General features: G+C 36.6%; 1 protein-coding gene across 2 annotated transcripts in view; it reads right to left on the minus strand.

The window, feature by feature from the left end:
• The window catches only part of LOC122481385 (spermatogenesis- and oogenesis-specific basic helix-loop-helix-containing protein 2-like), a 53,972-nt gene that overhangs the window by 13,964 nt on the left and 17,482 nt on the right, over positions 1–22,526 (minus strand). For both annotated transcript variants that reach the window (XM_043576912.1, XM_043576906.1), the window contains exons 3-6: positions 14,935–14,996; positions 14,752–14,856; positions 12,874–12,973; positions 11,138–11,248 (exon numbers count right to left, since the gene is read on the minus strand). In XM_043576912.1, the coding sequence (XP_043432847.1) occupies positions 11,138–11,248; positions 12,874–12,973; positions 14,752–14,856; positions 14,935–14,996 (378 nt within the window). The remainder of the gene's footprint in view (positions 1–11,137; positions 11,249–12,873; positions 12,974–14,751; positions 14,857–14,934; positions 14,997–22,526) is intronic.

Here is a 22,526-nt window from a genome sequence, read left to right on the forward strand (position 1 = left end):
ATATGTAGTGATAATTCATTTCATTTAACATATTGGTAAAATGCTTTCAATATCTCTCCTCACTTGCCTGCTTCCCCTACTTTCTATTTAATTTAGATTTAATTCACTCTTTTTCTAGCTCCTTAAAATGGACTCTTAGGTCACTAATTTTTCAGACCTTTTGCCTTTTCTAATATAAGCACTTAAAGTCATAGTGTTTTCCATAAGATTTGCTTTAGCTGCATCTTGTCAATTTTGAAATAATCTCACAATCATTCAATTTGCAATACTTTCTAGTTTTTCTTGTGATATTTTTCTTTTACCCACGGATTATTTAGAAGTATGTTTTTCAATTATTTGAGGTTTTCCTTTATATCTAATTCTTATTGATTTTTAATTTGACTTCATTGTGGTCAGGGAACATACTCCTTATGAATTCAACTCTTCTAAATTCAACTCTTTCAAAACATATTATATCCTTCAGCATATGATTTATCTAAGTCATTGTACCATGTGCCTTTGAAAAGAATGGGTATTCTTCAGTAGTTGCTGCATACAATGTTCTATAAATATCTATTAGATCAAGATGGTTAATAGTGTTTATCCATTCTGACAATCTGTGCTATAGTTGGATATAGGCGGATAAAGGCCTATCATTTTATGATTTTTTTTGCCTGTAGTTTCTTTGGCTTTTTTTTTGTTCTTCTCTTCTTCCTTTCTTGACTTATTTTTAAATAATTTTTAAAATCCAATTTTAATGTATTGGCTTCATAGCTATGCCTTCTGCATATCTCTTTAGGATTGCTCTAGGGATTACAATATATATCTAACTTTTCATAGTCTATTTAGAGTTAAAATTTTGTGACATCACATAAAATATACAAATGCTGCCATCACATAAGTACCTTTGCCCCTTTCATCCTTCATGCTATAGCTGTCATATGTACACATCTACATATACAGTTGACCCCCAAACAACATGGGTTTGAACTGCACTCATCCACTTACACAGATTTTCTTCAGTAAATACAGTATAGCACTATAAATGTATTTTCTCTTCCTTATGATTTTATTAGTAACATTTTCTTTTCTCTATCTTACTTTATTATAAGAATACAGTATATAATATACGTAACATATAAACTATTTGTTAATCAACTGTTTATGTTATTGGTAAGGCTTCCAGGCACCAGTAGGCTATTAGTAGTTAAGTTTTGGGGGAGTCAAAAGCTATGCACAAATTTTTGACTGCATGGGCATCAGCACCCCTATCACTTATGTTAAGAGTCAACGGTGTTACAAACCCCACAATACAATGCTATAAATTTTCACTTATAACACACTGAAGCATTTTATATAAATAAGGAGGAAAAATGTTTGTTTTCTAATATTTTCTCATGTATTGATCACTTCTGATTCTTTTCAGCCCTTCCTAAAGATCCAAGTATCCATTTGTTACAATTTCTGGTTAGCTTAAAGAATTTCCTTTAGCCTTCTGACCCTGCAGGTCTGCAGCTGTCAAAATCTCTGGTTGTCTTTTATGTTGAAATACCTTATTTCATTATTTACTGTTAAAAAATAATACCTGATGGAAATACGATTTATACAAAGAAGTGGAGGGTATCAGATATAATAAGTATGGTGGCATACATAAAAGACTAATTTGTATCTAATTTATTAACATCTTAAAAACTAATTAGTAGGCCTCTGACAGATCTGGAGCAGTTACGTCTGCTGCTGGGGTTTCTACTACAGATGCAATAACAAAGTGTTCTCACACTTTCTACCTGTCTGATTGTGGCAGCCATGACTAAATGGGAGAATACAAGGGAAAAACATGGTAATACAGAAAAAAACATGGAGAAAGAATTTATGTAACTGAGAAATAACCTTGTAAACAGTAAAGAGCCTATTTTACTAAAAAAAAAAAACAAACCAAAACCAAAAAAAAAAAAAACCCAAAAATCTAAAATTTGAGCTAGAAGAAAAAATATTTATAGGTGAAAATGACTGAAAATTATTTACCACTTCTTCAATAAAGATGTAGGGTGTATTTCCCTCCCCTTGAATCTCTCCTGGCCTGTGCCTAAGCTAATCAAAAGATATCCAGAGAAGTGACTACAACAGTTCCAGGACTAACATCTGAGAAGACAAAGCTTCAATGCTGGTCTCGTTAAACCCTGAGCCATCAGGCAAGAGGTCTGTCTTAGCTTGCTGGAGAGACCACGTGGAGAGGTACTGGGACCACAGGGAAAGATAGCAACCCATTTGAGGACGTTTCAACCACACCCCACCAAGAGGATATCCCTGTGGATGAAGCTGTGCTGGGCTCTCCAGACAGGATACTTGAGCTGAACACCACGGGGTAACCACAGTAAACACCATGTGAGGAGAATCACAAAATCAAGTTCTACTCAAATTGATGATCCATAAAGTTGTGAGATATGATAAATAGGCTGTTGTTTTAAGCCACCAAGTTTTAGGGTAACTTGTTACACCACAAAAGAACTAGAAGAATAGCTTACAATTCAAAGCAAAAATAATAACAATGTGAGGTTGATAATATATTTAAGAGTAAAATATATGACAATAACAAAAATAGAAGGTAGGTAGAAATATACTGATGTATATCAAGTGTCATAATGTCAAATCAAGGTAGACTACGGTAAGTTAAGGATGCGTATTATAACCCTAGAGAACCACTAAAAAAAGATAGTTTTAGCTCAAAAGCTAATAGAGGGAATAAAAAGGAATGCCAAAACATACTTAATTAATCCAAACTAAGGCAGACAATGAGGGAAAAAAAGGAAAAGAATGTAGAACTAGTGAAAACAAACAGAAAATCATGGACCTAAAATCAAACTTAATGGTAATTATATTATAAGTAAATCAAATAAACATTCCAATGGAATAATTGTTAGAATGGACAAATTAAAAAGGAAAATAAGGGGTGCCTGGGTGGCTCAATGGGTTAAGTGTTTGACTCTTGATTTCGGCTCAGGTCATGATCTCGTGGTTCATGGGATCCAGCCCCACGTCGGGCTTTTTGCTAACAGCTCTCCTTCTCTCTCTGTCCCTCCCCTGCTCATGTTCTCTCTCCTCCTCAAAATAAACAAACATTTTTTTAAAAAAAAGGAAAATATGATTCAACTTCATGCTCTTTACATTTAAAGATACCCTTTAAATATAAAGACATATTTAGGTTACAAAAAAAACATGCAAACACTAATCACAAGAAAGCTATATGAATATCAAGGTGGATTTTAAGATGAAGCGCTAGCATAGATAGTTAGCACTTATCATTTCCTAACAAGTGGTCAATTCATTTAGAAGACAGTCACCTAACAATTTCAAAATACATGAAGCAAAAACTGACAGGAATGAAGTAAAAAGTAGAGCAATCTACAGTTACCACTGGACATTTATCTCTCAGAAAAATCAATAAGGATACAGAATATATATGAAAAACACTATCAACCAATTCTACCTTATTAATATTTAGAACACTATGCCCAAACAGAAAACATTCTCTTCAAGTGCATGTGGAATACTCATCAAAGGCAACCATACTTTGGGCCATAAAACAAATCTCAGAAAATATCAAAGGACAGAAACCTGACAGAATATATTCTCAGATGATAATGTAATTCAGTTATGAATCAATCCTTGGAAAATCTCCAAATATTTGGAAGCTAAGTTATACTTCTAAATAATCATTGGTCAAAGAAAAAATCACAAGGGATATGAGAAAAATACTTTGGACTAAATGATAGTGGAAATGTAATAAGTCAAAATTTATGAGATGCAGCTAAAGCACTGATAAGAAAAAAAACTTTTATAAATGGAAATTTACAGTTTTAAATACTTTTATTATAAAGGAAGAGAAGGTTAAAATCGATGATTTATGTTTCTACTTAAGAAAATGGGAAAAAGAACAAAGTATACACAAAGAGGAAATGACAGAGTAGAATCAGTGAAATATAAAATGGGCAAATAATAGAGAAAATAAATGAATAAAAATCTGGTTCACTGAAAAAAAAAATCAATAAAACAGATAAACCCCTTGTGAGACTGATCAAGAAAAAAAAAGAAAGAAAACACAAATTATCAATGCCAGGAATGAAAGAATATCATCAGAGACCTACAGACATTAAAAGGATTATAAGAGAGTATTATGAACAAAAAGTCATTCAAAAAATTTAACACCTTGGGTTAAATGAACAAATTTCTTGAAAGACATAAACTAACTGAGAGGAAAAACACAGAAAATCTAGTCCTATAATCATTAAAGGAATTGAATTTTTAATTAAAACTTTCCCACAGAGAAAAGTCCAAGCCTAGATTACTTCACTGTTAAATTCTATGCAACATATCAATCTTACACAACTCTTTTAGAAAACAGAAGAAAGACTTTCTATTTCATTTTATGAGGTCAGCATTTCCAATACCAAAATCCAATAAAGACATAAGAAATTTAGATACCAAGAACCTTCATGAACACAGATAATTAACAAAAATTAACAAAATACTAGCAAATCAAATCTAGCAATAAAAAAATACACTAAGATAGAGTACAGCATTTTAAAATAACCAATGTAACCAGTACATTAACAGAAGAAAGGAGAACACCATACAATCAGTTTAATATATACCAAAAACATACAGACAAAATTTTACATCCATTCATGATGAAAACCTGAACCAGGAACAGAAGAAAACTTTCTTAAGCTAATAAAAGGCATGTACAAAAACAGAGTCTACATCGTATGTAATGGTAAAAGACCTAATACTTTCCCTGTAAGACTGTAAACAAAACAAGGATTTACCTTCATCACTTCTAATTCAAAACACTGGTCAAGGCATTAAGGTGAAAAATAGAAATAGCCAAAGATTGGAAAGAAAAATGTCTTTATTCACAGATGACATAATTGTGTATGTGAGAAATCTAAAAAAATGACTAGAAGTGATGAATAGATAAAGCTAGGTCATGGGATACTAGGTCAACATACAAAATAAATTTAATTCTAGATATTACTTATGAAAATTTTGGAAATATGAATAAAAAAACTGCTTACAACAAAATGTTTTAAAACTTCCCAAAACATTCAGAAATAATAAACTACAAAACACTGTTGAAATAAAGATCTTTTTAAAAATGGAGAGATGAACTGCCAGAATCAATACTGTTCAACATCAATTTTCCCCCAAACTGATCTACTGATTCAGCACAATCCAAATCAATATCCTAGCGGGAGCACCTGGGTGGCTCAGTCTGTTAAGCATCAGACTCTTTTGGCTCAGGTCATGATTTCACAGCTTGTGAGACTGAGCCCCTGCGTTGGCATTCATTCTCGCTCACTCTCTCTCTCTCTCTCTGCCCCTTCACCATGCACGCACTCTTTCTCTCTCTCAAAATAAATAAATAAACTTAAAAAAAAAATCCTAACAGGATTTCCTTAAAAGAAAGAAATCAACAAGCTTATTTTAAAATTTACATGAAAATTCAAAGTACCTTTAATATCCAAAGCAACTTGAAAATGAGAAACAAAGTTGGAAGACTTTATCTGATTTTTGAGACTAGAAAAGCTAAATAATCACTACAGTGTATTACTGGAGTGAAGAAGAAAGAAAAGTAGGTCAGTGAAACAGGGAATCTAGAAATACACTGATATGGTAGTTGGTTTTTATGAAAGTACCAAAACAATTCACTAAAGAATGGGAAGTCTTTTCAACAAAATCTTAAAAATCTCCATCTGAAAAAAATTTCAACAATCACTTCATCTCATACATATAAATTAAGATAAATAATCATAAAAGCTAAAACTATAAATAAAACATCCTGTAGACAACATAGGGGCATGTAATTGAACTTGGTGGTAGGCAATGGCTGCTGATACAGGATAGAGACAGCATATTTTTAAATACTGATAAATTGTACTTCAAAATTTTTGAAAACTTCTGCTGATCAAAAGATGTAACTGTTCGCAAAAAAGAATAGTGAGCCACAGGTTAGAAGAAAATATTTGTAGACATAAATTTGGCGAAGGATTTGAATCCAGAATATTAAAGAGCTCCTATAACTCAATAATAAAAACACAAGTAAGCACAGTTTTTTAATGGGCAAAAGATTTGAACAGACTGTTCATAAAAGAAGATATACAAATGGCCAAACACATGTGAAAAGCTGCTCAACCTCATTAATCATCAGGAAAATGCAAATTTAGAATCACAATTAGATCATACTCCACAACCACAAGAATGACTAAAATGGAAAAGACTAACAATACCAAATGATGAGGATATGGAGCAACTAGTGTTCTCATATATTGCGGGTGGGAGTGCAAAATGGTGCTACTATTTTGGATTTCTGCTTGGAAGTCTCCTAAAAAGAAACATACACCAATCCTGTGATATGCCACTCTATTTCTGAGAAAAATGTAAATGTAGGTTCGTAAAACATATATAAAATAATGTGCATAGTCTTCTTCTTCTCCTTTTTTTTTTTTTTAAGTAAGCTCTATGCCAAGAGTTGCATGCTCTATTAGTCTATCAGTCTATTAACTGAGCCAGACAGGCACCCCCCCCCATTCCCCACCGCCAATAGTAGCTTTATTCTTAATAGATAAAACCCAGAGAATGAATAACCAAAATGTGGTATGTTTACACAACAGAATATTCCTCAACAATAAATAGGAACAAACCACTAAAACACACAACTGTAATGAATCTTAAAACATTTTCTAGGTGAAAGAAGCCAGACATAAGTGTACATATTGATGGTTCCATTAATATATAGTTCTAGAACAAGCAAAACAAATCTATAGTGATAGAATAGTAGCTGTTGCTAGGGGAAGCGAAAGGATAGACCAGGAAAGAACATGAGGTAATTTAAAATGCAGGTTTTATTATTATTCAGGTATGGTGAGGCCAACAGATCAGGAGATGACCACCATTAAAAAGAGTTTGTTACTCACAGTTCCCAAGAGGAGGGGGCCACTTCACACTATGCAAGGCCACATGGGGAAGCACCAGGGTCAGTTAGGAGGCAGGAGGAGTCAGAGGAAAGAAAACAAGGGTAAGAGAGTTTATTGTGGTTTCTGAGAGAAGAAACAGGCTAGGTGGGTAAGCAGGCCTAGGATTGGCTAGTTTGAATAACTTCAGCAGGCTGTGGGATGTAGGGGCTGTCCCAGGTTGGTAGCACATCACCATGAGGTGATAAGAGCAGGGAAATATTGGCCTGGAGCATAAGAGCCTGATAGAGAGAATGGGTGTGGATGGTCTCTGGATTGGTCAGTTTGTACATATGCAGGGCATGCTCACCAGCAAATCATTTACTATCTCTAGAAACTGGCTAGTGCTGGGATGAGCAGTCTCTACATGGTCAATAAGGTACCTGATGTCAAAACATCAGAATAAAAAGACATACTTGGAGGTGCCTGGGTGGCTCAGTTGGTTAAGCATCCAACTCTTCATTTTGGCTCATGTGATGATCTTGCGGTTTGTGGGTTTGAGTCCTGTATCAGGCTCTGTGCTGACAGCAAAATGTCTGCTGCAGATTCTTTCTCTCTCTCTCTTTCCACCCCTCTCCTGCTCTCTTTCTCTCTCTCTCAAACCAAGTGAACATTAAAAAAAAAAAAAAAAAAAAAAGACATGCTTAATACACAAGGGAACATTCTGATAATGGCAATGTTGTGGTTTAGATGGGTGTATGCATTTGTCTGCCTCATGACCAATGCTGGCCCTTCCCTATGTATTCCTGAATGGTGTGATATACCTCCTCCTCTTGGGAACTGTGGGTAACAAACCATCTTTTTAAAATTCAAACCAGGGGTGCCTGGTGGCTTAGTCAGTTAAGCGTTCAACTCTTGATTTTGGCTCAGGTCATGATCCCAGGATCATGGGATATCTCTCTCTTCAAAATAAAAAATAATAAAAATAAAATTAAATAAATTCATCAAACCAAACACTTAAACACATGCAACTTACCTCTTACAGATACTGATTTAATCTTGATATCAATTAAGTGTAACTTTTTATCCTAAATGCTCTAATATTCCTGAGACTATATAGTATATTAGCAAACATTATGGATCTAGCCTTGTTCATTGCTTCTCAAATCTTTCTGGCTCTAACATCAAATTTAGGAACTTGAGGTTAGGAGAGGGCAGGAAAATATGAGACCTGTATCCTTAAATGATAGTGGAGCAAACAGATTGAGTAGTTTCATCCTTTGACTGAGACACAACTCAAAGTGACCTCTTATGAGCACTTTGAAGTGAAAGACTTCTTTCAAGTCTTATGTATTAACTAAAAATGTGTCCAGATGCACCTGGGTGGCTCAGTTGCTTAAGCATCTAACTCTTGATTTTGGCTCGGGTCATGAGCTTATGGTTTGTGAGTATGAGCCCCGCACCAGGCTCTGCGCTGACAGTGCAGAGCCTGCTTGGGATTCATTCTCTCTCTCTCTCTCTCTCTCTCTCTCTCTCTCTCTCTCTCTCTGTGCCCCTCCACTCTCACATCAGATCTGGGCATGAAAAACAATGAAAGAGAGGTAGCATCTCCCAATATCCTTTCATTGCAGCCATTTAGAAATATCACAAATTCTAACACCAAATAAAGTATGGAAAACACAATCTTAGAATATAAAATGTATAATATATAGTTTTAAAAATACTCCTGCACTGTGTTTTTATCACTCAGTGCAGATCACTGAAATCTATGGGACAGCACTAGCCAACAGGTCCCCCCTAAGTCTTCACTCAGCCAAAGTGGCAAACGTGAGTGATGGTCTTTTGGACTAAACTAGGCCATCCACTAGCCCATGTCATCAAGACCAAACCCTACCACATTCCCATTTATCTTCAGCAGATAACACAGGCCATTTGGCAAAAATTACCCAATTTTCCTCATGAAAAGATTCCTCTTTATCCACACTTAGGTTTAGCTTCTTCTTTCCATTTTTAGAAGAGGTGTTCTTCCACCTGGTTATAGATTCCGTAAGCTTCTACCTACTTAGGGATGCTAAGTCCATCACCAACCCCCTCTCTAGATATAGGGGATTTCACTATTATTTGACCTTCCTCCCACTGAGAGGTGAGGTTATGTACCCTTCCTTTAGATTGGGATAGGTTTTGTGACTGCTATGACCAATAGACATACAGGAGAAGTAGCACTGGGCCAGTTTCTGGTCCCCCACCTCAAGAGAGTGGCAGCTTCCTCTCCCTGTCTCTTGGAACACTCTCTAGGATCCCTGGGCTGCCATGTAAGAAGCCTGACTACCATGCAGGAAAAGCTTCAGTTGATAGCCCCAGCTGAGCTTAAACTTCTAGCCATCCCTCCAAAGGCTCCAGACATAAGGTCTTAGATCATCCTGACTAGACCATCCACTAGCTGAATACTACCAAGTGACCCCAGTTGATGTCATGTAGACAGAATTGCCCACTGAGCTCTGCTCAAATTGCTGATCCATAAAACCATGTATCAAGCCAATAAATTTTGGCTTCATTTTTATATCATAGATATGTCATTTTTTTACACTATAGATCATCAGAACACGAGTATCTTCACGACCTCTGTCTCTCTTCCAGGTATTTTCTTTTGGAATATAAAAACATATTCATGTCTGGCCCAATCTTATCAACATTTTTCATTTTACCCAAGATCCCCTTTTACTTATCACACACCCTCATTTTCTTTCCTTCCACTTATGCTCCAGCCTTTCATTCTCTATCTTTCCACAGTGGTGCTTCTTCCCTAATCATGCCAATGAAATTATTTTTGCCAAGACCAATGATGTTTAGGCTCTGACAAATACAGTTAATTATTAGTTCTTCTCTTACTTGCTCTCTGTGTCATGTCATTGAACACTCATTCCTTTGGGAAACTCTTCTCTGGTCGCCTCAATTCCATTCCCTCTTGGCTTATCTTCCTAGTAACTCCTTCCTTTCTCCCTTATTTCTTCTCTGCTGCCTGTACCCTAAATAGATTTTTCCCAAGGTTCTCTTTTCCACTTATCTCTTCTTTACATGGTTTGCAAACTCATCATATCCATCCCTACAACCACTGCTTCAAGTAGATGCTGTATCCTGAGAGTTCTAAGTCCATATTTGTAGCCTAGATCTTTCTCTAGAACCTAAGGGTCAATTCTGACTGGACAGCTTCATGGAAACTCCCCTGGAGTGTTCACACCCAACAAGAGCAAAAGTCACCTCCCACTGCCAGACTGCCATTCTCCTGGACTTCCCAGTCAGTTGGTGAATGCAACATCTATTTGAAAGTTATACTTGACTCCTCCTGCATCCATGCTTATACTGAATGTACCTACTTAGTATATCTGGAAATGGTTTATTCCTCCTTATCCCATTTCTAAAACCATAGTTCAGGATTTCATCACTTCTTTTTACAGATTCCACAGGCTTCCGGATTCAACTCACTCTCTAACATCCTGCTAGAGTGTTCACTCTAGGTGCAAATCTTATCATATCACTCTTTGGCTAAAACCCTTTGGTGCCTCCCCAACAGTTTCAGATTCAAATTCAAATTTCTTAACATGACGAGCACAATCCTTGGCTACTACTTCTCATCTCTTGCCTCTTCCCACTTGTGCCATTATAGCCAAGTACATGGATACACTTGGAGTTTCATAAATTCACTGAATTTTCATATTCTGCCAGTCTCTATACCTGCTCTTTCTGCTACATGAAACATCCTCCCCTTTTAAAACAAATTAATAGTCACTTTTTGTTTAAAGCTCAATTTAGCGATCATTTTCTCAAGAAAGCCTTCCTGCCCCCTTATTCTGTCTTAGGTAACTTTCCCAGTGTGGTTACTATGTGCTCTTCTCTATCATGACACTTAGAACATAATTTTCTATGTAACATCCTATTGAGAGGTCTGTCTGAGCACTAGACTAAGATTTCGAAGGCAAGGGTTTTTTTTTTTTATCTAAGTTCTCCAGTCACCCTTTGGCACATATCAGATACTCACAGATATTTTTTGAATGAATGAATGAATGAATGAGTTAGTGGCACATATTTGGTTGCCAGATTAACTAGCCTCACAGAGATTTTTAATAGTAATACAAAACGTTATGAAATTCATGAAAGTAATTTCTTCCCAGAAAGGAATAATGTTAAAAAAGGGTTGTATCATAATTCACCTTCTCAGCTTTTCTTTGCTTGAATGAAGAAGAGAAACCTTTTTGCTTTTCTCAAACTCTGGCAATGGAGCCTTTAATTCAAGCCCAGTCTCACTTCTTAATGATTCAGAGCTAGAAACAAGAGAAAATCATGTCACAGATTTCAGAGGAAAATTGTCAGACAATATTAAACAATCAGCACCAATACACTAATCAAAGGTGCTTCTAAGTTCCTTGCTTCATGTAAAGGTGCGGTAAATACCAAAGCACTTTACCTTACATAGTTGGTGAAGAATACTTATTTCAAAGACTCTAAAGAATTTATGATCAAGATCATCACAAATCCATGATTGATTAAACTCTAAAATATACAGATAAAGAGTAACAGATACCAACAGTATTAAAATATTCTGACTTCATTGATTATGACTCTCCAAATTATATGACTGTATCGAAAGGTGTATAATAGGAAAAAACCACAAAGGATTAGAGGGTTACATTACACTATTCCAACCTGATCAGCAAAGGTCAGATATCCTCCATTTATGGATATTTCCTGGCTCTACCATTTTTCTAAAACTTCTCCATGCATTTTGATTAATTTTTTTAATAATTCCCTAAGAAACAAATAAACTAATATTATCTCCTTTATCCCAAGAGACAGAACTTAATTTGAAAATTTACTTTTATTTGTAGTGGTAGAATTCTGAAGCAAAACAAAGATTCAAGACAAGGAGGGTTCAAAAAGAAATTGCAAATAATACAAGAAAATTACAAAGCCTTCCAAAACCCTTCCCAATCTCATATCCCAGATAAAGTTTAATACAATAAATTTCTTTCTGGTTAAAATGTTAAAATGTTAAAATATCAAGAAACTTGTTGATATTTTTGCACCACTTAAGTGAGCACATCTTTGGTTTAACCACACAATTGGTTGCCAAGTCTTTTCCTTGTTCAAAATAGTAGATGGTCACATTTCCACAAACAGTTGATGGTCACATTCTACAAATTCCGGAAGTGACTGACTCAAAATTCTCACCATCATCATTCATGTCCTCAGCAGCTATGTTTATTGTAGCTCTATGCTCTATTTAAAATTAAAATCCCTTTGGAAATCAGCTTAAAGTGAATGAAAGAAATTCACAAAAATTGAATTTTTATAAGCAGATAAAGAAAGGTCTGACCCCCAGTTCAACTGCCTATCCAATGCAGGTTTTGAATACCAGCTCTAATATCTATGGTGGTGGGGGGTTGGGTGGATGGGGATAGAGATAGAGAGACCTTTTTTAAGGGTTGTTTTCTCACTAACTGAGGGGACAGATTCATAAGTTCAAAAAAGACATCAGGGAGAAGCTTAGTGGTAGGTGGATAACATCTGAGGCTGTTCTTGTCTGTTTAAATACTGGGGTTATATGTAAAATTTTTTTCTGAAGAAGATTCTACTGTTTCTAAAAAGTTTGAATATCGCTGCTATTATTTAACTCTGATTAATGGTAACTCAGACTCTACCACATCCAGTGTTGGGGAACTTACTACCTTGCAATTCACCCTGGTCCCGTGATCAAATAGGATTGTTAAGAAGTACTTCCTAGGGGTGCCTGGGTGGCTCGGTCAGTTAAGCGTCTGACTTTGGCTCAGGTCATGATCTCACAGCTTGTGAGTTTGAGCCCTGCATCAGGCTCTGTGTTGACACACAGAGTTCTCCAGAAATTACCCAGTAAAAATTTATATTATGAAAAAGTGAAAACAAAACTAACCAAGCAAATAGGTCAGTAGAAAAATATCCCAAGTGTTCACTGCAGGAGTTCTGCATGGGCAATCCAGGTTCTTCAGGCTTCACAGAATATTCATTCTTAACTGAAAGTTTTAAAGGGGGACTATGTTAATTCTAACATCACTGGTGGGGACGATGTTAATCACACATACAAGCCCTGAACAAAAAGCAGTTGCCACTTTTTACTCAACAGAGTTTACAAAGCAGTATTTTTTAAATAGAATGCATTTTATAGATTTCAGTCTATAAAGCAGGAAACCACCCAGGTTAGAAAGCAAAATGAAAATACTACATTCTATTCACTCCAGACATCAACCAAATTCTAGAACCAAATTCTAGTAACTTAGTGGTAGGTGTGCTTAAAACACATTCAACTGAGGTTTATTTATTTTTATAGGTAACTGTCATACTTAACAGAAAATAAGTATGAGTCTGCAGTAGGCAGCTGTATTGTCAAAATATGACATCTGATGGTTTTTTCTTTCTTTCTTTCCTTTTTTTTTTTTTTTTTTTTTTTTTTTTTTTTTTTTGCAGCTGCTCATTTTCAGAGCAAACATGAGATGACCAGAAGCAGACGTGGTTATGACCAATAGGAAGGTGCTAGACAGCTGGTGACGAACAGCTGCTCTATTTCCACTGAGAACCAAATAAGAGTTTGCAAAGAGGATTTGGGTCACCAGTTAGCCATTTCCAGGGAGAACTCTGAAACTCAGGGGCTGAAAGCCATTGGAATGTTATAGAACAGACTCACCAATCTGCCCTCAATATTAAAAAAGGACATGAAAAAAAGAGGAGTGTACTGAGTCCTACGTCATCTGGAGTATGAGTTTATACAGGATAATCCTGAAAGTGTTTTTCAGGCCCATTTTAAGAAAAAAACATCTTAATTTTAAAAGATTCCTAGCTAATATCCCAGACCTAGAAAAACCACAAATAGTCATTGACCACAATGATTTCAGTAGAATTTAATTTCAGAAGTTGGAGTCTGTCCTTTCATGAGCCAAATTAAAGCTAATTTAGCTTAAGTGTTTAGATGCTGGTGATACACATTAGACAATGTAGGTGAAGAGTTTTGAAATGTGAGGTCTAATTGAAGCACTGACAGTAATTACCTAGGTCTAAAAATCTAAAACGGAAAGGACAACCACCCTAGCAACTTACAGAAGTAAACTAATTTATAAGCAAGGGTTTTGCAAGCAGAAAGTATGATAAGATTCAAGGTTAGTGGCCCTGGCTTTTAGACACTCATACAATGACACAGCATGATTAATTCCATTTTATTTTTTTTTTTTTTTTTTTTTTTTTTTTCAACGTTTATTTATTTTGGGGACAGAGAGAGACAGAGCATGAACGGGGGAGGGGCAGAGAGAGGGAGACACAGAATCGGAAACAGGCTCCAGGCTCTGAGCCATCAGCCCAGAGCCCGACGCGGGGCTCGAACTCACAGACCGCGAGATCGTGACCTGGCTGAAGTCGGACGCTTAACCGACTGCGCCACCCAGGCGCCCCGATTAATTCCATTTTAAAGAGCAAGAAATGATGGTAACAGCTAGGGCACTAAAAAGAAAAACCCTGTGCCTGCTGCAACACTGTTTGCCCTTGTGCAACACACTTTAAACTTTGGAACACGTAAATTTTTTCTTCACAGGTAGGGAACATATGTTTCCTTTTATTTTATTTACACTTTTTCCTTCAGACTATGATTAATAAGGATTACATGTTCTTTATAGTACACAGCACACAGCTAACCTTCAGCAAATAAAAAGCATAAGTGGAATACCAACTTAAAAATGTATATATATAGTTTTTGGAGCATTTAATTAGAATTTTTCAAACCTTTAGAAATTTGGTTTTCACTCACCGGTATTTGAGAAATATGTTTTCCAGTATTTTACCACAATACTCATTTTTTCGATTGTCAGTGGTTCAATTAAAGTAACATCAGCTCCATGCCCTGAAACACAACCTAAGAACTTCTGCATTAAATATTGACCTTATGACTTCTATTTATAGAAAAAACATAATATATACAACAGGCACATACCTTTAAAGTTTTCAGGGGTTATAAAAACAAACAGCAAATGTATATTTTTCTTCTTGCCAAATCTGAGAGGAAAAAAGTGTTAAAATGAAGCAAAATCATCATTTGAAAAATTGGGATTCAATATTTTACCTTAAGAACTAAACCAGAATGATTTTATTTCTTTAGAACTTCAAATGATGGCATTAATATGGAATTTAGTAAAAGTAGCATCTCAAATTAGCAATGGAAAAAAGATGAACCACTTTTATTCTTGTTTAAAAAAAAAAGCCTAATTTTTATCCATGTTCTTGAGCTAACCACCAGTTTACAAGAAATTTAAGAAAAAGAGAAATATTTTAAAGAATGCTGTGGGAATGGGGCACCTGGGTGGCTCAGTCAGTTGAGTGTCCAACTCTTGATTTCAGCTCTGGTCATCATCTCATGGATTGAATCCCACGTCGGAGCTCTGCACAGACAGTGAGGGGCTTGCTTGGGATTTTCTCTCTCTCCCTCTCTCTCTGCTGTTCCCCAGCTCACACATTCTCTGTCTCTCTCTCAAAATAACTAAATAAACTTAAAAAAATATGCTGTGAGGATGAAATCAGCAAAACCCAGAATGTGAAAAACTGGGTGAGACAAATGGCCCCTTTAAAAAATACATATAAATAAAGAGTAAGACAAAAAAAAAAAAAAAAAAAAAGGAAAGGGATAATTGAATCTTGATTTATATAAACTAACAGTTTAAAAAAATCATAAGATGGGTGGCTGGCTGGTTCAGTCAGAGGGGCATGCAACTCTTGATCTCAAGGTCATGAGTTCAAGCCCCATATTGGGGGTAGAGCCTACTTAAATAAAAACTTTAAAAAAAAAATAAAAAATCATAAACACAGAAACTTGAACACTGGATATTTGACAAAATTAAAGAATTGTTATTAATTTTCAGGTGTGTATTGTTATTGCAGTTATTTTTTAAAAAGAGTCCTTATCTTTTAGAGGTATTTATTAAAGTATTTATGGATGAAAGAAAATGATATCTTAGATTTGCTTTCAAATAATTCACCAGTTCAGCAGGGGTGGGAGAACTGGAAGGGCCAGAGATGAAACCAGATTGGCGATGTGTTGATAACTGTTAAAGCTGCATTATGGGTACAGGCAAGTTCATTATACTTTTATATGCTTGAAAAAAAAAACAATAAATAAAAGAAATGTGGTGTTACAATAAACTATACTTAGGAGTTCAGGAAGTTGGAATTTCTGGTAATTTAATGGGTACTGAATTTTGGCTTTGAATAAAAGGAAATTATTTTCCAAGGAGACTATTACTATGAGCCAGACTAAAGAGAACAGCTAGTGGCGCCTGGGTGGCTCAGTCAGTTAAACATCTGACTTCAGCTCAGGTCATGGTCCTGCAGTTTATGAGTTCAAGCCCTGCGTCAGGCTCTGAAGCAGATTCTGCGTCTCCCCCTCTCTCTGCCCCTCCCCTGCTCACGTTCTGTCTCTCTCTCTCTTAAAAGTAAATAAACATTAAAAAAATTAAAAATAAATACAGAGAACTAAACTGCTAAGCTAAACTGCCTAAGAAAAAATAACTATTCTATAATACTTAAAGTATCACTTATTATATTAATATGTAGTTATGTGTGGTTATTATTTATTCCCTTAAGTCAGGACCTGGAAGAACCCCCACTATATAATATTGTTATATTATCTTATATACGCATTTGAAAATAAAGGCACATTATGCCATGCTCCAAATTACATTACAGTTGATCCTTGAACAGCATGGGTTTGAACTATGCCAGGCCACATGTATGTGGATTTTTTTGGATAAAGTATAATACGGTAGTAAATGTATTTTTTTTCCTTATGATTTTCTTAGTAACCTTTTCTTTTCTCTGGCTTAGTTTATTGCAAGAATATAGTATATAATACATATAACATACAAAATATGTGTTAATTGCCAAATTATCAGTAAGGCTTCTGATCAACAGCAGGCTATTAGTAGTTAAATTTTGGGGGAGAGTCGAAAGTTACACACGGATGAGAACCACACTTGAATTGAGAAAGACTGAATAAAGCAGACTGCCATTCTTAAAGTGGGTGGGTTTCATCTAATTAATTGAAGACCTAAGTAGAATAAAAAGTCTGAGAACTCCTCCAGCCTGACTTCTGAGCTGAGACATTGGCCTTTTCCAGCCTTCAGATTCAGACTGAAATATCGGCTCTTCTTAGGTCTTGAACCTGCCAACTTTTCAAATGAAATTTATACCATCAGCTTTCCTGATCCTCAGACCTTTAGATTTGGACTGGAACTACACGTTGGCTCTCCTGGGTCTCTGGCTTGCCAATTACAGATCTTGGGACATCTTGGCTTCCATAATCGCATGAGCCACTTCCTTAAAAGAAACCAACTTCTTCCCTATCTCTAGATAAATGGATAGATGATAGACTGATCAGCATCCTACCGGCTCTGTTTCTCTGAAGAATCCTGATTAATATAGCCACATTTTATTTATTCATTCATCTGTCTATGGACATTTGGGTTGCTTCTACCTCTCGACTACTATGAATAGTGCTGTGAACATGGTGTGAAAATATTTCAGAAACATCCTTACAGACACATCCAGAGGAATGTTTTGCCAAATATCTAGGCATCCCATGACCCAATCAAGTTGACACATAAAAATTAGCCATCACAGGGGCAACTGGGTGGTTCAGTCGGTTAAGTGTCCAACTTTGACTCAGGTCATGATCTCGTGGTTTGTGGGTTCAGGCCCTGCATCAGGCTCTGTGCTGAGAGCTCAGAATCCTGGTTCAGATTCTATGTCTCCCTCCCTTTCTGCCCGTCCCCCACTAGCACTCTGTTTCTTCTTCCTCAAAAATAAATAAACCTTAAGAAAATAAAAATAAAAATTAACCATTACAGTGTTACATACATACAATGGAATATATTACTCAGCCTTAAAAAGGAACAATCTGTTAAATGCTATCATGTGGGTGAACCTTTAAGACATTATGTTAAGTAAAATAAGCCAGTCACACACACAAAAATACTATATAATTTCATTTATCTGAGGTATCTAAAGTAGTCAAATTCATAGAAATAGAAAGTAAAATGGTGGTTACTGAAAGATGTGGGGAGGGGTAAAGGAATACTTGTTTAATAGGAATAGAATTTATGATTTACAAAATGAAAAAGTTCTAGAGACATATTTCACAACAATGTGAATACACTTAACACTACTGAACTGAACACTTAAAAATGGACAAGATGGGAGGCACCTAGGTGGCTCAATGGGTTAAGCATCTGACTCTTGATTTTGGTGCTGGTCACGATTAGGTGGGTTCAAGCCCTGCATGGGGTTCCACACTCGCACTGAAGAGCCTTATTAGGATTCTCTCTCTTCCTCTCTCTCTGTCCCTCCCCTGCTCATGCTCTCAAAATAAGGAAACATTTTTAAAAATGGACAAGATAGTAAAATTTGTGTTATGTGATTTTACCACAATAAAAAAAATACCCCCCACAAAAAGAAGCTATACATGGATTTTCAACTGTAAAAGGCATTCATGCCCCTAAACCCCATGTTGTTCAAAAGTCAACTGTATATGAGATTTTTAAAAATTTTTTTTAATGTTTATTTCTGAGACAGAGAGAGACAGAGCATGAGTGGGGGAGGGGCAGAGAGAGAGGGAGACACAGAATCAGAAGCAGGCTCCAGGCTCTGAGCTGTCAGCACAGAGCCCGACACGGGGCTCGAACTCACAAACCCTGAGATCATGACCTGAACCGAAGTCAGTCGCGCAACTGACTGAGCCACCCAGGTGCCCCTGTGTGAGATTCATATATCTGAGTCATATATATATTGAGAGCCCTCTATATGCCAGACTCTGTGCTAGGCTCTGGGGGTTATCATAAACAGGAAAACAAGGTCTCTGCTCTGATAGAGTTAATAGTTTCTTGAAGGGGTCAGACATTGAAGAAATCACTGTAGATAATTAATGAAGGAGTCAAGTATGTGCCCAGTGCTGTGAAGGAAAGCCTTAGGGGCTGGTGGGAGTACCTACTTGAGAACTAACCTACTTTGCAGCCTCAGGCTTCCAGGCAGGAATGCCTCTGTGGCTGACTAGGAGTTAGCCACACAAAAGGTAGAACTGGGGAGAGAGCAGACTCAGAGAAGCAGTAAAGTACATTCGGGACAAACAGAACAGGCCCTGGGAAGAGGCCTGGGGTATAGAGAATAGGTAAGTTTGAGAAAGTGAAAACGCCCAATATGGTACAGAGCGTCTGAGGGAGGGACACATATGATGAAACCAGAGGGGTACATAGGCCTTTGGGCCAAATTAGACATTTGGTATTCAAATGTCCCAAAATATTAAAATACCAAATATTAAGTTACTGGCATGATTGTATTTGCATTTTAAAAAGGCCACTCTATGATGGGACAGACAGGCAGAGTGCGTCCTATGTGGTGGCACGGGGTGAATTTGAGAGACCATATTGCATTTATGCAGGCAAGAACTGATGGCAGAAAAAAGACATACCTGAGAACTTTCTATAAAAAAATAAATATTTCTGGCGCACCTGGGTGGCTCAGTCAGTCAAGCATCCAACTCTTGGTTTCAGCTCATGGTTAATGAGTTTGAGCCTTGTATCAGGCTCTGTGCTGATAGTGCAAAGCCTGCCTGGGATATTCTCTCTCCCTCTCTCTCTGCCCCTCCCCTCCTCACTATGTCTCAAAATAAATTTAAAACTTAAAAAAATTGTTATAAATAAATAATTCTGAATATTTACTAATTATTAGTGCTAACATGTGACAAGAAGGATTAGTGCTAACATGTGACATTCACACAACTGAGGTCTCTTCAGGCTTGATTCTGCTCTGTGAATTCTGAGGAGTTTGGGCTAAAAGAGAAAAAAGGAGAGAATACACATTTCTAAGAAGAAATGAGAAGCTCAGGCAGAAATAATACCACCAAATAGGCATACACGGGAGGGAACATAGGATTAGACTGGCAGACTGGACATGGAAATAGGAAAGGCACATGAGCATACTGGTATAGGAGGGCATGCTGGCATGGTGGATGACAAGAATGTTGCTCGCCACAGTGTAAGTATTTCATGTATATTTTTAAGTGGGGCATAATGGAGGTATGATTACTGGATGAGGAAACAGAAGTGGAGGGGAAAGATGGACTGAACAAACAGGACCACAGAAAGAAACTTACAAGGTAGTTTAGCTCAACTTTTGGAATAAAAATTACTTGTTGCTTCACAAAAAGTAAATTATAAGCACACTTTAGAATTAGAGAATTTTAAATAAAACAGATTATTAGCTTTTAGAAATATTCTATGTCAATCTCATAGTTCATGGGTTCAAGCCAGGCATCGGGGTCTGTGCTGACAGCTCAGAGCCTGGAGCCTGCTTTGGATTCTGTGGCTCCCTCTCTCTCTCTGCCCCTCCCCAACTCACACTCTGTCTTTCTCTTAAAAATAAAAATAAACATTAAATTTTTTAAAAGAAATATTCTATGTCTATTTTTTCATTTTACAAATTGATTTTACTGGCATTAAAATAAGTTAGATTTGGATATATGAATATATATAATGCCCTCATGATGACTTTCAAACTTCAAGCTTTACATCAGAGTTGGAATTCCTGGATTTTTGTCATTAGCACAGAATCAATTACCAACTCAAATACTTCCCCTGCTAGCGAAATGCTAATTGTGATGCTGTACAGGAGCTCCACTAATCAATAGAATTCCCAGAATCCAACACACTGGTGTGGAGCTCAGCTGCTCATTCACATTCTCTACAGATCGATAAGCTAAAAGAGTTTCTAGGTTCCAGGATCACCAAAAAAAAAAAAGGAAAAAGAAAAAAAAAGTCCTCTTCCTAATGAATCAATGTTCCTTAAAACAAAGCAACACAAAAACAAGGCAAACATCTCTTTCATCCACCCCAATTAACAGCACTTCTTTCATATGCCAAAATCAAATTGCAGATACTGAGACCTTATAAGTACCTTCTCAGTTGAAGTCTCTTGGGTTTTAAACATTTGCAATTCATTAGGGGACAATTCATTTCTCCTCATTGTATTTCATACAATATACTGTTTAAATGTCATGATGGTTCCTGAGACCATACTCTACATACAAGATTGGATGTTGATATTCTAGTGTCCCTTCCTATGCCTGTCTCAGGTATTCTCTGAAACTGAAGGCAGTTATAAGCTCAAAATGCAGCAGTACAGTTCCCTAGTCTTGCCACTATACCCGGGTCTGGTCCCTGGTAGCTGGGGGGGGGGGGGGGGGGGGGATCATATAAAATGTCTTGAGCTGAGCTGTACACTCAACTGACTAAAGAGCCTCAGGAAAGTCCTGGCCTCTGAAATCTATCATCAATAAGAGAACCAATGGTGTCTTATAAGTCCCTATGAAGCCAGGGAAAATTTCTAAACTCATTTACTTTAGAGTCAAAAGGACTCCAAGGGACAAAAGCCAGTGTCATTTTTGGGTAGTGGTCTCCTTGAGTACAGTTATCCATTATGCTGTGGGCCAAATGCAGCCAAATTAACTTGGCTGGTCTATTTGGGACTTGCAACAAATAACGTTCTTTGCTAATGACCATTAATTAAAACATTTTCAGTGAGAAAACTGAGAGCTTTACTATACATGTGAAAACACTTAAGTTCACTCACTACTAGTAGGGTACCTGTGATAACATGTAGTTGAGTTCTGAGAATTTATTCTGGTCAATAGTAAAGTCTGGTGTGCTCTCTTCCCATTATGTTATTCTTCAGAAGAGTTCCTGCTGTGACCATCCTAAGTCAGGGTCACCACATGACCTGATGTTAAGCATATTAAGACCTAGAATTTTCTGCAATTCCTACTTATACTCAACCATCAATTATACAATAATGTTTTTAGTAAAACTACTTTCATGTTTTGTTGTTATTTTGTTTATTATCAAGCATTCAGCAGGGTAGGTCATGCCAACTGACTAATGAGACTTACTGAGTTGCACTGTCAAGTCAAAGATGTTTTGGAATTACGGACACAAAAGCACAACTTGTTAGACCCCTGTGGCTCACTAAGATTTCTTAGTGAATTAATAAGTCAACTGATCAGACAATTGAAACTACATGGGAAAGATAAAGTCAGAGCCAAATTTGATTTGTAGACTGAGCAGATGGAACCTCATTCCTTTGCTACTGCTGGGCTGCTTGGAGCTCACGAGAACCACAGAATTCTAAAAACTGCAGAGACATTTCATGGAATGGAAAATCACAATTTCAGACAGGATCCATACATTGTTGATGAGTTTAAAAGATATTTTAATTTTCCATACCTGCCTTTGGAAGATAAAGTATCAGGATGTGTCTGAATTATCAAGTATCTGCTCTTTGAGTGTGGTTCAATTTTAGAATTCTGAAGCTAAGCATATGAACCCTAAAACTATCTTAAAATATTTTATCAATGCTGGGGTACGTGGGTGGCTCAATTGGTTAAGCGTCTGACTTCAGCTCAGGTCACGATCCCACAGTTTGTGGGTTCCAGCCCCGTGATGGGCTCTGTGCTGACAGCTCAGAGCCTGGAGCCTGCTTCAGATT

Source organism: Prionailurus bengalensis, chromosome A1 (genome assembly GCF_016509475.1).
Source record: "Prionailurus bengalensis isolate Pbe53 chromosome A1, Fcat_Pben_1.1_paternal_pri, whole genome shotgun sequence".
NCBI lineage: Eukaryota > Metazoa > Chordata > Mammalia > Carnivora > Felidae > Prionailurus > Prionailurus bengalensis.